The sequence below is a fragment of the Macrobrachium nipponense genome, chromosome 35 (genome assembly GCF_015104395.2).
Source record: "Macrobrachium nipponense isolate FS-2020 chromosome 35, ASM1510439v2, whole genome shotgun sequence".
NCBI lineage: Eukaryota > Metazoa > Arthropoda > Malacostraca > Decapoda > Palaemonidae > Macrobrachium > Macrobrachium nipponense.
This window is the reverse complement of record NC_061096.1, coordinates 35,087,251-35,101,532: the sequence shown is the minus strand read 5'-3', so window position 1 is coordinate 35,101,532 and position 14,282 is coordinate 35,087,251. Positions and strand designations below refer to the sequence as shown.

General features: G+C 37.0%; 1 protein-coding gene across 1 annotated transcript in view; it reads left to right on the top strand.

The window, feature by feature from the left end:
- The window catches only part of LOC135208602 (transitional endoplasmic reticulum ATPase), a 16,182-nt gene extending 1,903 nt beyond the window's left edge, over window positions 1-14,279 (top strand). The window contains exons 2-16 of the mRNA XM_064240965.1: window positions 3,099-3,333; window positions 3,597-3,731; window positions 3,985-4,164; window positions 6,316-6,457; window positions 6,617-6,736; window positions 7,682-7,788; window positions 7,895-8,075; window positions 8,239-8,432; window positions 8,837-8,986; window positions 10,421-10,517; window positions 10,780-10,907; window positions 11,532-11,645; window positions 11,802-11,996; window positions 12,121-12,276; window positions 13,469-14,279. Of these exons, the coding sequence (XP_064097035.1) occupies window positions 3,099-3,333; window positions 3,597-3,731; window positions 3,985-4,164; window positions 6,316-6,457; window positions 6,617-6,736; window positions 7,682-7,788; window positions 7,895-8,075; window positions 8,239-8,432; window positions 8,837-8,986; window positions 10,421-10,517; window positions 10,780-10,907; window positions 11,532-11,645; window positions 11,802-11,996; window positions 12,121-12,276; window positions 13,469-13,711 (2,377 nt within the window). The 3' untranslated portion in view covers window positions 13,712-14,279. The remainder of the gene's footprint in view (window positions 1-3,098; window positions 3,334-3,596; window positions 3,732-3,984; window positions 4,165-6,315; window positions 6,458-6,616; window positions 6,737-7,681; window positions 7,789-7,894; window positions 8,076-8,238; window positions 8,433-8,836; window positions 8,987-10,420; window positions 10,518-10,779; window positions 10,908-11,531; window positions 11,646-11,801; window positions 11,997-12,120; window positions 12,277-13,468) is intronic.
- The last annotated feature ends 3 nt before the right edge of the window (window positions 14,280-14,282 follow it).

Below are 14,282 nucleotides of genomic sequence, written 5' to 3'. Positions count from 1 at the left end.
GCCAATGCAAAATCAGAGGAATTTATTTCTGGTGATAGAAATTAATTTCTTGATGTGGTTTGGATCCCACAATAAGCTGAAGGTCGTATTGCTAAGTAACCAATTGGTTCCTAGCCATATATAAAGTATCTAATCATTCGGGCCAACCCTTGGAGAACTATTAATCAGCTCAGTGGTCTGGTAAAACTAAGGTGTACTTAACTTTTTTCAAAATTGGTGTACCTCCTCTCTCACTATCGTTTTTAAGTGCAACTACTTTACTTTTTTCCCAGTTTCATGTGTAAGGCCCTTGTACATCATCTCCTTTATTTTCTAGACCCTTGTGTCTTGCTGTGCAACCACTCCAACTCCATTTTCTCTGTCCTAAGACCTGGATAGATAACAGTGCCTCAGTGCTTGTCTTTATAGCCTACTTTTTATTTTGTATTTGTTCAAGTTCATGGGCACCAAAGTGAAACACAATAGTGAATAAATTTCAACCTAATCTTTCCTAGTGGGTCCTAACTGGTTAAGCTCCCCCCATCCCAACCCTCAGCACCCGGTGTCTCTTTTCCCATTCTCAGTCTTGGTAATTGAATTATTCAGCCAGTTTTTTTTTTTTTTTTTTTCTCCCTCAGTGGGGGGAATATAGCAGTGCAGTATTTACCCCCTTCCAAGTAAATATACCGATAATATAAATTTGTAACAGGATTTTGACAACACTTCTCACCAAAGCAAGTCATTGTTAAACTGAATACTCACAAAGACTGGTACTTTACGTATTAATTTTTTTAGGCTTTTAACCAAGTAAAAATGTTAGGCAATTCAGGCCAGGTAAACTTTGAGGTAAGCCAGTTTACGAAAAAAAAAACTTCGATGGAAAGAGGATGGTATGGAGACACACTGTGAAAGTAAAAAAAAAATTCTGACAAATTTTCCATACCTTTCACAAGAAGTTTGAAAAAGACTATTTACAATCCTCTGGGGGTATCTCATTTTCAAGACAATTGTAAATATTACCAACTTATATATGTTGTTTTTAATAATTTTATTTTGTAAAACTATAATTACAGCTCACACCCTATCAAAACAGATAGGAAATGAAACCAATAACAAATTCTTTTATATTTGTACATGTTTTTTCTAATATTTCTTTGCAAAATCACTTTTACAGCCGACATACATTACTATCGTAAAAGACAAGAACAAAAACCAACAGCAATCACTTGGTATATTTATGAGCAAATTTATAAAAGGACATTATGGGAGACATAGATGCAGTACATTGTCCCTTGAAGTCAGAAGCAGAACTGAAGTCCTCAGATGCCAGATTCGTGATTTTAGCCAGTGTAAAAGTTGCCATTAGTGAATTTATGGGCAGTAGAAGTATTGACACCTCTCTCCCACCCAATTTTTAAATTACCCCAAACAATATCTGTTTCCTATGGTGGAAATGCCTGAATGACCTTTCAACCATCTCCAATGTTAAATATGGCGTTAGCGAATAAGTTATTAAAAATGACAATCATCGTTTGGTTCTTGAAATACAAATACTTTCAACCATTTCTAATGTTAAATTTGATAAGGTATTCAAAATGGCCATTGTTTGTTTCTCATGAAATGCAAACGGTCTCCTTTTGTGTAGGAGTATTACATAGTGCAAGCTGGAAATGGTTGTTGAATTGTGTAATAAGCTGATCAATGGATAGTAAGTTGTTGAATAGAGGGAAACCCCCTACTGACATGCTGTAAGCTAAGCACTTTGCTTCATCATTTGTGGGTTGTGGAAATTTTTTAGTACAAGTAATATTTTTTTTTTGTTTCCTTCCTCCCAGACTGGCTTTTCTATTTCCCTGCCACTTCTGCTTGTTCTCCTCTGGCTTGGGTTGTTGTCGGTTGTTAGATTTGTGAAGGTAGACAACAAGTACTGACCAGGTGTCCACTGAGGGTTACCCAGGTGAGACTGCAGGTCATGCTTGGGGTCCCCACAGCCTTTAATGGAGTATACACACATATTGCTGTTCCTTGTTATTCTAGGCAACCCAGCATTCACTTTATTTTTAGAGCTCTTACCTTTAGCAGTGGGGTCCCCTGTTCCTTGCTGCTGTTCCTGCTAAGGAGCTCAATGTTATTGAGCCACCTGCAGTGGTAGTCTTTCCTGTGCTTGTCCAATGCAGTTACCTACATTAACCATGGATGTAGTAAGATGAAGAAAGCATTAGTAAGATTAAGAAAGCAAGCATAAATCTTTCTGCTCATTTTTTTTACAGCTTCTTCAACAGCTGCTGCCCCCCGAAGGTGGTCACTGGAGCAACGCTCTCTCTCTCTCTCTCTCTCTCTCTCTCTCTCTCTCTCTCTCTCGTCTCTCTCTCTCATCTCTCCTCTCTCTCTCTCTCTCTCTCTCTCTCTCTCACATAGAAAGCAGAAGGTGGTCCCTGGAGTTGTTTGAAAACTCCTCCAATTACACTTTTTAGTGGGTGCCTGCCTCCTATGGAGGTTGGCAATGTTCGCTTACATGTGGATGGAATGTGTGCCAGAGTTGACATTGGGTTTTGTGTGTTCATAAACCAGTGTCTCCCAGTTTCTTCTGAGATACGTTGCCCCAAACAGTTTTCTTGTTTGGACTTTGGCCTTTGTATTCATAGAATAATTGGCTCTGTTCATTTGCATGTCCTGAGAGTATGTGTGTGTAACAGGTCACCCTACGACACTATGGGGTATAGTGGCAAGCTGTGTGTTTGTGATTGGGCAGATACTCTTGATATTCCTGGTTAGTCCAAGACTCCTAATGTGCAGGTGTACAGTGTTGTGTGCGTTTGTTTGTAGCCACTGCCATTTTGTAATTTGGCTGAATTACCAAGGAACATATCAAACTGGAATCTTTTAAATTATTGCATCAAAAAAGTTTGCAAAACAGACATTGCATCACAGATATAAGAATCCCCCAGTTACAGCAAACTGTCATTGACAGATAGGCAGACTTATTGAAGGACAAACTCAGGCTGAAATCCCTTACTCATTACACCAAAAGTTAACAGAATGGTTGAAAAATGGTGTACTATATAACGGTTATGAAAATCTGCCATTCAGTTGTTTTTAACCTAATGCTTTCGTTACAGGGATGATTTAGCTACTGCTATTTTGAAGGAGAAGAAGAAGCCCAACCGCCTTATCGTAGAAGATGCAGTCAATGATGACAATTCTGTCGTTGCTTTGTCACAAGCAAAGATGGATGAGCTGCAGTTATTCAGGGGTGACACTGTCTTACTGAAGGGAAAGAAAAGGAAACAAACTGTGTGCATTGTTCTGTCAGATGAGACTATGTCCGATGACAAGATTCGTATGAACCGTGTTGTAAGTTCAAAGCTGTATTTAGGATTTGTTTTTATCTCTATACTATTAATTGGTCATATTAATGTTTGTTCATGTTAGATTTATCTTATGACTTAGCTTGTGGTTTTTTTTCTTTCCAGTTAGAGTCTGGAATACCTAATTGTGCTGGCGATTTTTTGGCCCATAGAATGTAAATTAGTATAATACATAATGTGAATTCATATCATCTTGGACAAAAAAAAGTATATAGTTTTGGATTTGTAAAATAACCAATTTACTTCTAGGTAAGAAATAATCTACGCATTAGGCTGGGAGATATTGTTGCAATTCAACAGTGTCCAGATGTCAAGTATGGCAAACGCATTCACGTACTACCTGTTGATGATACAGTTGAGGGTCTAACAGGCAACATATTTGAAGTAAGTGGATTTTTTAGTTTTTTGGTAATACAGTAATGTTCATATGCTTTATGAAAATGAGCTTTCATTTGCAGTAACTTTTAACTTTAAAATTTCCCATTTTCTAATTATTGATAGACCTGTGGAATCATGAGCAATATGTGAAAATTGTTGGTCCTTTATATATGCGTTTATTTTTCTGACCTATAGCATTAAAATAAAGCATGGAATGCAGTTTTTAATTATGGATTACCTGCATTAATTTTCATTTCAGGTTTTCTTGAAGCCATACTTCTTAGAGGCTTATCGCCCCATTCACAAGGGAGATTTGTTCTTGGTCCGTGGTGGTATGAGAGCAGTTGAGTTTAAGGTTGTAGAGACAGACCCAGCCCCTTACTGCATTGTATCCCAGGACACAGTCATATATTGTGAAGGTGAACCTGTGAAACGCGAGGTAAATATTTTTTGTTATTGTCTTTCAAATGGTTTCTCATCTTGAAATGCAAGAGAATTTCAGGCTGATTTCTCAGGCTGTTATGAAATTTTTTTTTTTTTTAACATGATTGTATATCAACTTTTCCTTTCATGAGGGTTGTTGTGAAATAGATCTCTACTTTCTTCTGATAAATGTTTGAACCTTGTAGGTCCAGGTCCTCATCTGACCCCTTATCCAGTGTTTTAAGGGGTTTCTGGCAGTTCTTCATCTTACTACCACCCTATCTACTGCTACTCTGATCGATTATTCCTTGTCCTTTATCATACAAACCTTCTTAATCTCTTCAATTGCCTTTTTGTTTACTGCCACGTAATACCACTTCTTGACAACAGTTCCTCAATCCTAGTATGACTTTCCCACTTTACTTCTTCCATGGATCAACTCACTGTGATGATACATTTTCAAAAGCTTCATTTTCCTCCCTAGTGCCCATGTTTCTGCAGTGTAGAGTATTACAGGTCTTACATGCCCTGTCCTTTTGTAAATCTTTGCTCCATTTACTTAATAGACATTGTTATTTACCAGTACTTTAGCTAGTCATTTTATCCTTGCTATATCTTGTCTCTTACTGCCCTTTCAAGTCTTGCTTCACACAGTCAAGTGTGCCCCCAAGGTAATAGGAAGTGCTCTACAAATTCTAAGATCTACCTATCCATCACAAGAGAGTTCTAAATTCCCTTCCTTTCCCTATTTGCTCCCCAAATAAGTTTCAGACAAAATATTTCTGTACTTCAATATATATTTTTAACCCTTAGCACATCTTGTGACAAAATCTGCTGTATTTGGTCCCAGCAGAGTTGACCCCTCATTATTAAATTAGCTTCCAGCAATCTACGTGGAGTTGAGCTAGCCTGACCCTTTATAACGGTACATTCCTTTAATTTGATGCTTCCTGTATCTTCATTATAAAGTCAGTCTGATATGGCTCCTGCCCTCCTGCATCCTATCAGTTCTCTAGGATTCATAAACATTTGCATTTACCAATTTCAGTCATTGTCTTTGATAAAATTCCAGTGTATGGACTGCTTCTCCCTCCTTTTCCCAAGCTATATTTTATGTGTTAACATATTCAAAACTAACTCAATCCGTTGTTGTAGGACTTTTTAGGTTTTATTAGTATCTGTCTGACCTAGGCATTTTTCTTGCTGCATATGAGGCCTTTGCTAGAACAGCAGCATATCAGCATGGTTTTTTTTTTGGATTGAGTTGTGCATGTCACCAGAAATTAGATTAGGTTAGTTTAGGATTAGCTTATGGGAGATTAGGTTAACTCTGACAGAGATATGTGTAAAGCAGACATACTGAGCTTTAAGGGGAAATGATATCCTAGCATATACATTAATGGGAAATTCCAATCTTAAAGTTGCCAGTTTCAATCATTTTTTTTTTTTTTACATGCAGATACATGTACTAGAGAAGGCTTCTTATCTTAGTCTTTCTGAAAAATCTTGCTTTTCCTCTGGTCTTTGTGATTCTGGGGAATAATCCAAAAACAATTTTTCTTTTCCCATTATTCCACCCAACTCTTTTCTTTTATTTGCCTTTCTATCGCCTTGCACCCATTTTGTCTTTGGCCAATGTGCCTACTCTACTTTGTCTGGTTTCTCCAGCACTCTACCAGAATTTAGCTAGGTGCTAGAAGTGATCCTATCGTTAAGACTGAAGGTTTGTTTGCGTATGAAAAGTAAAAATTCTTAGAAAATTTGTCATTTCTCTGCCCCATTACCAGTGGATTTTGTACTGTCTTTATATGCTACTCTGAATGCAACAAGCATCCTCATTCCTTCTTGTCAGCATTTCCACAAAGTAAATTGTAAAATCTTCACTGTGTGTGTGTGCGCGTGTGTCTCGCTGGCCCCAGCTGCAATTAATTTTACTTTTCATCTACTCTGTCTCTTCAATTTTCCCCTTTCATGAGTTCTTCAGCTTCCGCTTCAGTTAAGAATGCCATATAGGAATCCATTACTTGTTAATAATAACCAGCCCGAGAAGAGTCTACTTAAGACTCAGAGGTCTGGAAAAACTAAGCCCTATTAATAATATTTTTTCCTGAACCAAAATAGCTTTTGAGTTAAGGCTTATTTTGAAGTGGGTCTTATTTTACTTCAGGAGGAAGAAGAACAACTAAATGAGGTGGGTTATGATGACATTGGAGGTTGCAGAAAGCAGTTAGCACAAATCAAAGAAATGGTCGAGCTTCCACTCCGTCATCCTTCCCTATTCAAAGCTATTGGTGTCAAACCACCAAGAGGTGAATCATGCATTTTCTTTTTTTCCATTGTAAAACTTGGTTATACATAATAGTGACTTAAAGCTAGTGTCAGTCTGTTGTCACGTCATGTCAAGTTGATAGCTTATGTCATAGTTCAGACTTGGATAACACAAACACTAATGCAGTTGCCATTTGCAGGTATTCTCTTGTATGGACCTCCAGGTACAGGAAAAACATTAATTGCAAGGGCCGTTGCTAATGAGACAGGAGCATTCTTCTTCCTAATAAATGGACCAGAAATAATGTCCAAATTGGCAGGTTAGTAAGAAAAGCTTGTACAGTGGACCCTTCGCATTTGCGGAGGATATGTACCAGAGCGCCTCAGTGGCGTGGTTGGTTTGGTGTTTGCTTCTCACCTCGGTGGTCGCGGGTTCGATTCTCAGCCATTCCATTGAGGAGTGAGAGATGTGTTTCTGGTGATAGAAGTTCACTCTCGACATGGTTCGGAAGTCATGTAAAGCTGTTGGTCCCGTTGCTGAATAACCACTGGTTCCATGCAACGTAAAAACACCATACAAACAAACACTATGTACCAGACCCCCCTGCAAATAGCCAGAATCTGCAAATACTTAGAACCAATCCAAAAAAGAACTTGGAACTACCTGAACTGCCTATTTTGTTAGTTCTACTAAAAAAAAAAAAAAAAAAAAACTTTTAAATGTTTATACCTGAATATATGAATAGCTTTATCACAAAAAGTGCATTTAGTCATGAAATTAAAATTAAACTACAGTAATTAGTGAATTCTCAGTTAAAAATACAGTGAATAGGCAGATTTTCCACAAATAATGGGTAGATATAATCCATAGAAGAAACTATGATAGGCGAGTCCGCGAATCTTGAGAATGCGAATTAGGGGGGTCTGCTGTTTTGATGAAGCTGTCAATGCCCATCAGTATTACCATCCTACATTTAGTAAAATTTCAAAAGAAAAGAGAAGACTGTGAGTTACCTGTTCAACTAGTACTGTATACTTGATTGATATGGGTGAAGATAGGTCAGCAGGTAAAGACTGGGTAGGTTGTATAGTAGGCAAGCGAGTGAATAACTCGTTACCTGCTCTAAGAAGGAACGCTAATCTATATACACGTAGAGACATAAAGACATAAAGTATGGGAGGGATGAGATTTTTTAGATGTTCATTAACCATGTAAAATTTTTTAATCCTGATGCGTGTGAACTTAATATGTTCAATGTCTGCAGGTGAATCCGAAAGCAATCTTCGAAAGGCATTTGAAGAAGCTGAGAAGAATTCTCCTGCCATCATCTTCATCGATGAATTGGATGCTATTGCTCCTAAGAGAGAGAAGGTACTGAGCAACTTACTTTTTAATTTTTTTTTTTTATAGTGTGAAGAATGGATAAAAATTTGTCTTCTTCTTTGATATAGGGTGACTAATTTACTTAAATTTGCAGACTCATGGTGAGGTGGAGAGGCGTATTGTGTCACAGTTACTGACACTCATGGATGGTTTAAAACAGCGAGCCCATGTCATTGTCATAGCTGCTACGAACAGACCTAATTCCATTGACCCTGCCCTCAGGCGATTTGGACGTTTTGACAGAGAGGTTGATATTGGCATTCCCGACACTACAGGTATGTGGACTTAATGAATTCTCACATTGTGATGACATATATACAACAATTATAGCCTAAAATTCTGTGTTTTTTGGATATCTGCGGCAGGTTCTAGAACTTAATACCGCATAAAAGTTGGGGAGCACTATAGAAATAATTGTGAATTCATTCTTGTTTTTAGGCCGCCTTGAAGTTCTACGAATCCACACAAAGAATATGAAGTTGTCTGATGATGTGGATTTGGAACAGATTGCAGCAGAAACTCATGGTCATGTTGGGGCTGATTTAGCTGCTTTGTGCTCGGAAGCTGCACTCCAACAGATCCGTGAGAAAATGGATCTCATTGATCTTGATGATGACCAGATTGATGCAGAGGTAAAATAGTCTGCAAATCCGTAGAACCGATTACAGGGGTCCATTGTACTGTCAATTTCTTTTTCAGCACTGAATGACCTCATAGGTCCCAGTGCTGGGCCTATGGGCTAAATTCCATATTCAATTCAATTTTAAAAAGAGCCGAAGTCTTCTTGTCCATCATGTAAATGAGCTGCCACATATAGTATGCATTGTATTCCCCCTGTTGCCATTTACTTTTCATCCATTCCCCCCACTTTCTAGGAAAGTTGATATTGCAGTGATTGTTACATATTAATCTTGTCTACTAGGTGACATTGATAAGAAATTCAGGAAATTTTATACTATTTGAATATTGATTGTGTTGTCTATTGAATTAATTGATTATTTTTTGGTGTAGAAATTAAATGGAATATTATTTCCAGGTATTGAATTCCTTGGCAGTTACCATGGAGAACTTCAGATTTGCTATGGGTAAGAGCTCACCATCTGCCTTGCGTGAAACTGTGGTGGAAGTTCCCAACATTACCTGGGGTGATATTGGTGGTTTGGACAATGTCAAGAGAGAGTTACAGGTATGTTTTTCCATGGCATCATCTATGATTTAGTGAGATTATTTTTTACTGGAAATTCAGGTTGTATAATTGTCTTTGGAGGACATCTTTTTTTTTTTTTTTACTTAGTCATGGAAAATTTAGTTGTAAACCTTCAAACACTATTAAAATGAATCTTCAAGGACTATTAAAAGTTGTCACTGGTTACCAATAAGTTTTATGCTTAAAAGTTGTTGCTGGTTACCAATAAGATTTATGCTTTACAGCAAAACTTTAATAAGTATCAAGTCATTGTCAAATATATTTTGTACATCAGATTATTATTATTTTTTTTTACGGTGGTTAATCATGAAATTTTCTCCACTGTTTGGAATCGTGTGCACTTAATGAATTTCTCTCCAGTCCAGATCTTAAAGTCTGCACTTAACCATGGTATTGTATGCATTTGTCTAGGGCTTCCATGTCAGTGATATTGTAATTGCACTAGCTCCCTTTATATATACTCAATCCACCTCGTGTAGAATAGAGATCTTTAAGACGACTGTAAACTAGATAGACTGAACATTATATCCTTACTTCATTAGACCCATTGACAGAATTGTCAATATCCTCAGCTGTAAATTAACTAAAGAGGGTAGTAGTTTTACTGGATGTTGGCTTAACATGTACATTTTGAATGGGATTTATATTTCTTTAGGGTATAAAATATCTTGATCACAGTGAACCCAAAACTCGATTGCAAAAAGAATACAGGTCAGAAATATTGGCAACTTGAACATGTGGGAGAAGTAACATCATTTTGGTGTTAATGAACAATTGCAAACAGTGTTTCGATACTTAGAAAAAGTTTTTAAGAGATATTCATGCAATGTGTTTAAAGATGTAATGTTAGGTCACTTAAAAGACTAGTCCTTGCGGTTATATTGGTTATAGTCATATAAATACATAGTGTGTTAGGAGTAACATGAAGATGGCACAATTTACATGAGTTTCTGCTAAGTACATTAGTCACAGTCATACAAATGACATGTTATGGTAAGAGCAACATGAAGAGATCACAGAATTTCCTTATTGGCCTTAATATTCCATTATATTGGAAGTACAAAGAAAAAAAATTTCTTAGCCCTTCAGAAATTGGACGTGTCCTTAACCTTACTACAGGCATTATTGTAACTTCCCATAAATTTCTCATGAGCTGTCAGCTACCGTTGGATCCTTCTTATATTATGTCAAATTTGTCTACTCGCTGTAAATTGAATATTGGAAATAATTTAAGTCATGAATCTTTCTGGGTAAATAATTATGATGCTTCAGGTAAATGACCAGTTCGGTATTAAACTTTGCTCTCTCTCTCTCTCTCTCTGTGAGTTGTATATTTGTTTATTCACCTGATTGTAGAGAAACTTTTTAAGGTAGAGGTAGTATCATGTTCTCTACAATTATTTACCATTGCAGGAGTTGGTGCAGTACCCTGTGGAGCATCCCGAGAAGTTCCTGAAGTTTGGTATGACCCCCAGCAAAGGTGTACTGTTTTATGGTCCCCCTGGATGTGGTAAGTTAGATGAGGTCTTAATTTTTTTTTTCCTGTATACATATTGCATGTAAAAGAAACACACTGAGGTTATATTGAGTTAATGGTGGAAGTTATTTTTAGCTCTTCAGATGGGAACCTAAAGAATTTGCATTTTATTTCATGAGCTCCTTGTTTTGTTTTAATGGAATTTAAGATGTGAACTCTATGAATGAACGTTGTAGTAGTTTAGTTTATATATATATGCCACTGGAGTTGACTGGAAGTTTGATATTGTTCATAGGTAAAACACTGTTAGCCAAGGCCATTGCAAATGAATGTCAAGCCAATTTCATATCGATAAAGGGACCAGAACTTCTGACTATGTGGTTTGGTGAATCAGAAGCCAATGTGAGGGATGTATTCGATAAGGTAAGGTACCATATAATTTATTGTCTTTGAACTTACTCTCATTTCTATTAATTTTAAGGACTGGCATTTGTGTTGAAAGAGTTCTGTACTAGGCATGGTAAAAGCTATAACAGTAGTGTACCTCTTATCCATGCCTTGAATGGTTCAACCTATCTCTTATTTACCTTTCAGCTGTCGTTTGATAAGTCATACCTAGATTAATAGACTTAATCCATTTCAGAAGGCTGTCCATAAACCAAGTACATTTTTCACTCAATTATGTTTAATCATTCCCCCCCCCCCCCCCCCCCCCCCCTTGCAGAACTACGTATTCCTTTAGAAATATTCAGATATGTTTTTAAACTATACTTTATAAATCTGTCCATAGCCTCCTTATTGTTTCTGTGTTCAGTCTGCTGAATCTAAGGGTTAGTGAAAATCTATTCTCGTTTGGCCCTTCAGCATCTCCAATGCCACTAACTGGGTGATAATGACTTATGTCCTTTATAATTCTCTAAATGAATCTGCTGAGTGTGTTTTCATTTCAATTGGGATTGCTGATGAATATATCAAATGATTTGTCCTTCTCTAACTGTACTGTTTCTCCAGGTAACATAGACCCAAGGATTTTTTTTCTGTTTTCAGGCAAGAGCAGCTGCCCCCTGTGTTTTGTTCTTTGATGAGTTGGACAGTATTGCAAAGGCTCGAGGAGGATCTCTGGGTGATGCAGGCGGTGCTGCAGATCGTGTCATCAATCAGGTATGTAACATTGGGAATGAAGGTGATAATGCAGTTGGAGACTTTATTAGATTTTATGATGTGTTCCTGAATGTGGAAGCTATAGTGAAAACTAGTATTTGTTTCCATAAGCCAGTATTAGTTGTGTTTGTATTTTAAGTGAAATTTCTTTATCAGGTCCTAACTGAAATGGATGGTATGGGAGCAAAGAAGAATGTTTTCATCATTGGAGCCACAAATCGACCAGACATCATTGACCCTGCAATTTTACGTCCTGGTCGTCTTGACCAGTTGATTTACATCCCTCTCCCTGATGAAAAGTCTCGAGTACAGATTTTAAAAGCTTGTTTAAGAAAGTCTCCAGTTTCCAAGGTAATGCAGTTTTTTTTTGTTAATGTTTACCTGTTTCTCTTGAATACTGTACACTTGTATAGTTAGATTAGCTGCTGTTGTGTTCATTTTTAACTAAAACTTTTTTTTTTTTTTTCACCTCTAGCGTGTCGATTTGAACTATCTTGCCAAGGTTTCTCATGGATTCTCGGGCGCTGATCTAACAGAAATTTGTCAACGAGCTTGTAAATTAGCTATTCGCCAGGCTATTGAGGCAGACATAAAGAGGGAAAGAGAAAGAGAATCCGGCGATAATATGGATGTAAGTAAAATGAGTTTTTCTGTTGTTGTATAGTGTTTATTGAGTTCTATTGAATGTTGTGTGTGCTGGAAGAAATTTACTCTCAATTTCAGATGTAAGGGTTGGTTTGTTTGGGAACAATCATGACAATCTGTTATTGCAAATCGAAACTTTGACGTACATGTTCGATTAGGAAGCAGTGACCTGGTTAAAATACTCTTTTTAAATAATGTGAAAGTATGGGTGCAATATGCTGAAGTATTGCAAATTAACTGCAGGAGATGAATACACAGAAAGTGATGGAATATCTGATGTAAATTATTCACTTATCAAACCAAACCAAAGGGAACAGCAGTACCCACAATACTTGGTGCCAAGGGACCCCACTAGGATAACTTGAAAAAGTTCACAAAACATTACAAACATCCATTTTAACAACGAATAAGTAGAAAGTAAATGGATGTAAATGAATGGTACATCTCGCGTGCTGATGGTTAGACCAACCACCATAGGCTAGGCTAGGTATAGTATGTACTGTACTTGGTAGGCAAAAGTTTTTTGCTAAAAAAAAAAACTGAAAAACAAGCCTAATTATTACAGTAAATTAATAAAATATATAAATAAGATGCTAAATTAGTCACACAAGTGCCTCATACTTGTCAATAATCTCCACCTTAAGTTCAATTGTGGTTCTTAGCATTTTCCTCTCTGCTTGTGTGCAATGGCTGCTGTGGAGATCCATGATTGAATCTAAATTCAGTACAAAAAGCCACACAAACTAAGGAAATATTCATGTACAATCATCTACTCACTGAAACAATAGGAGCAGAGAAAGCTAGCTGGCTTTAAACAATAATGCCACCAACAGGAACTGACTGAAACACTTTTGTTTGCAAAAATCATATGGTTCATCAGCAGATTCCAGTTTTTTGTTCAAGCTGTTGATGCGTTGAAATTCGATCATGTCAAGTTCTAATAGGGTGAAGGACTGGGGTTCTACTGTATTTCATAACTAAGCCAGCACTTAGTTTTGAATAAAAGTGTAAGGAGAATATAGTTCCTGTCAGTTAGAAGTGTCTAAGTATAAGGAGAATATATTTCTTGTAAGCTGCAAGTGTAAAGTAAGTTGACTAGCTCTTTGCATTAAAATATTGAAGAGGATGGTAGAGTAGAGCAGTTTTAAGTAAGGATATGTCAATTTTCCTTCTTGCAGATGGAGGAAGAAGATCCAGTTCCAGAGATTACCAGGGACCACTTTGAAGAAGCCATGAAATTTGCCAGGCGTTCAGTATCGGATAATGACATCCGCAAATATGAGATGTTCTCACAAACACTTCAGCAGAGCAGAGGCTTTGGCTCAAACTTCAGGTTCCCTGATCAGCAAGGCCGAGGAGGTGGAAGTGGTGAAGGTGGTAACTTCGGAGCGGATGGTGACGATGATGATCTTTATTCTTAGGCACTAGTGGGTTTGGGGGAATGAAAACAGATATATATATGTATATTTAATTTTGAAAGTGATGTTGATTAAGGCACTTCCCTCTAAAAACAAGGGCCTGCCTTTTTCCATGCACTGTAAAGTAGGGTTTTCCCTCTCAGAAATGGGCTTGCATTATTTTTTTTTAATTTAATTTCCATGCACTTCATTTACAGTGTGTTAGTCGTGAGAGCACATTTTGGACTGTCACCGTGAAATGAATGGAAGCTTGATAGCTGAATATTACACTTTTATCGTAGATCATAATAATGTATGAATTTAAGTGAGAAAGAGAGAGAGAGAGGAAAGTTCAATTGGGAGGGTTTTGTTTTGTAAGGTTACGTCTAATCTTAGTTTTTTATATGTTAGTTTCTATGAAGAAATTTTGTTAATTTATTGCAAAATTTTTTTTGATAAAGAAGAACATGGATTATGTTAAGAAACTTGTGTTAAGAAATTCGTTGCAGAAGTACATGTGGTGTGTAAATGCTATCCCATGTGTAAATGTGGAAAAATGTAACTTTTCTTACACAATAAATAAATTGCTCTGTCT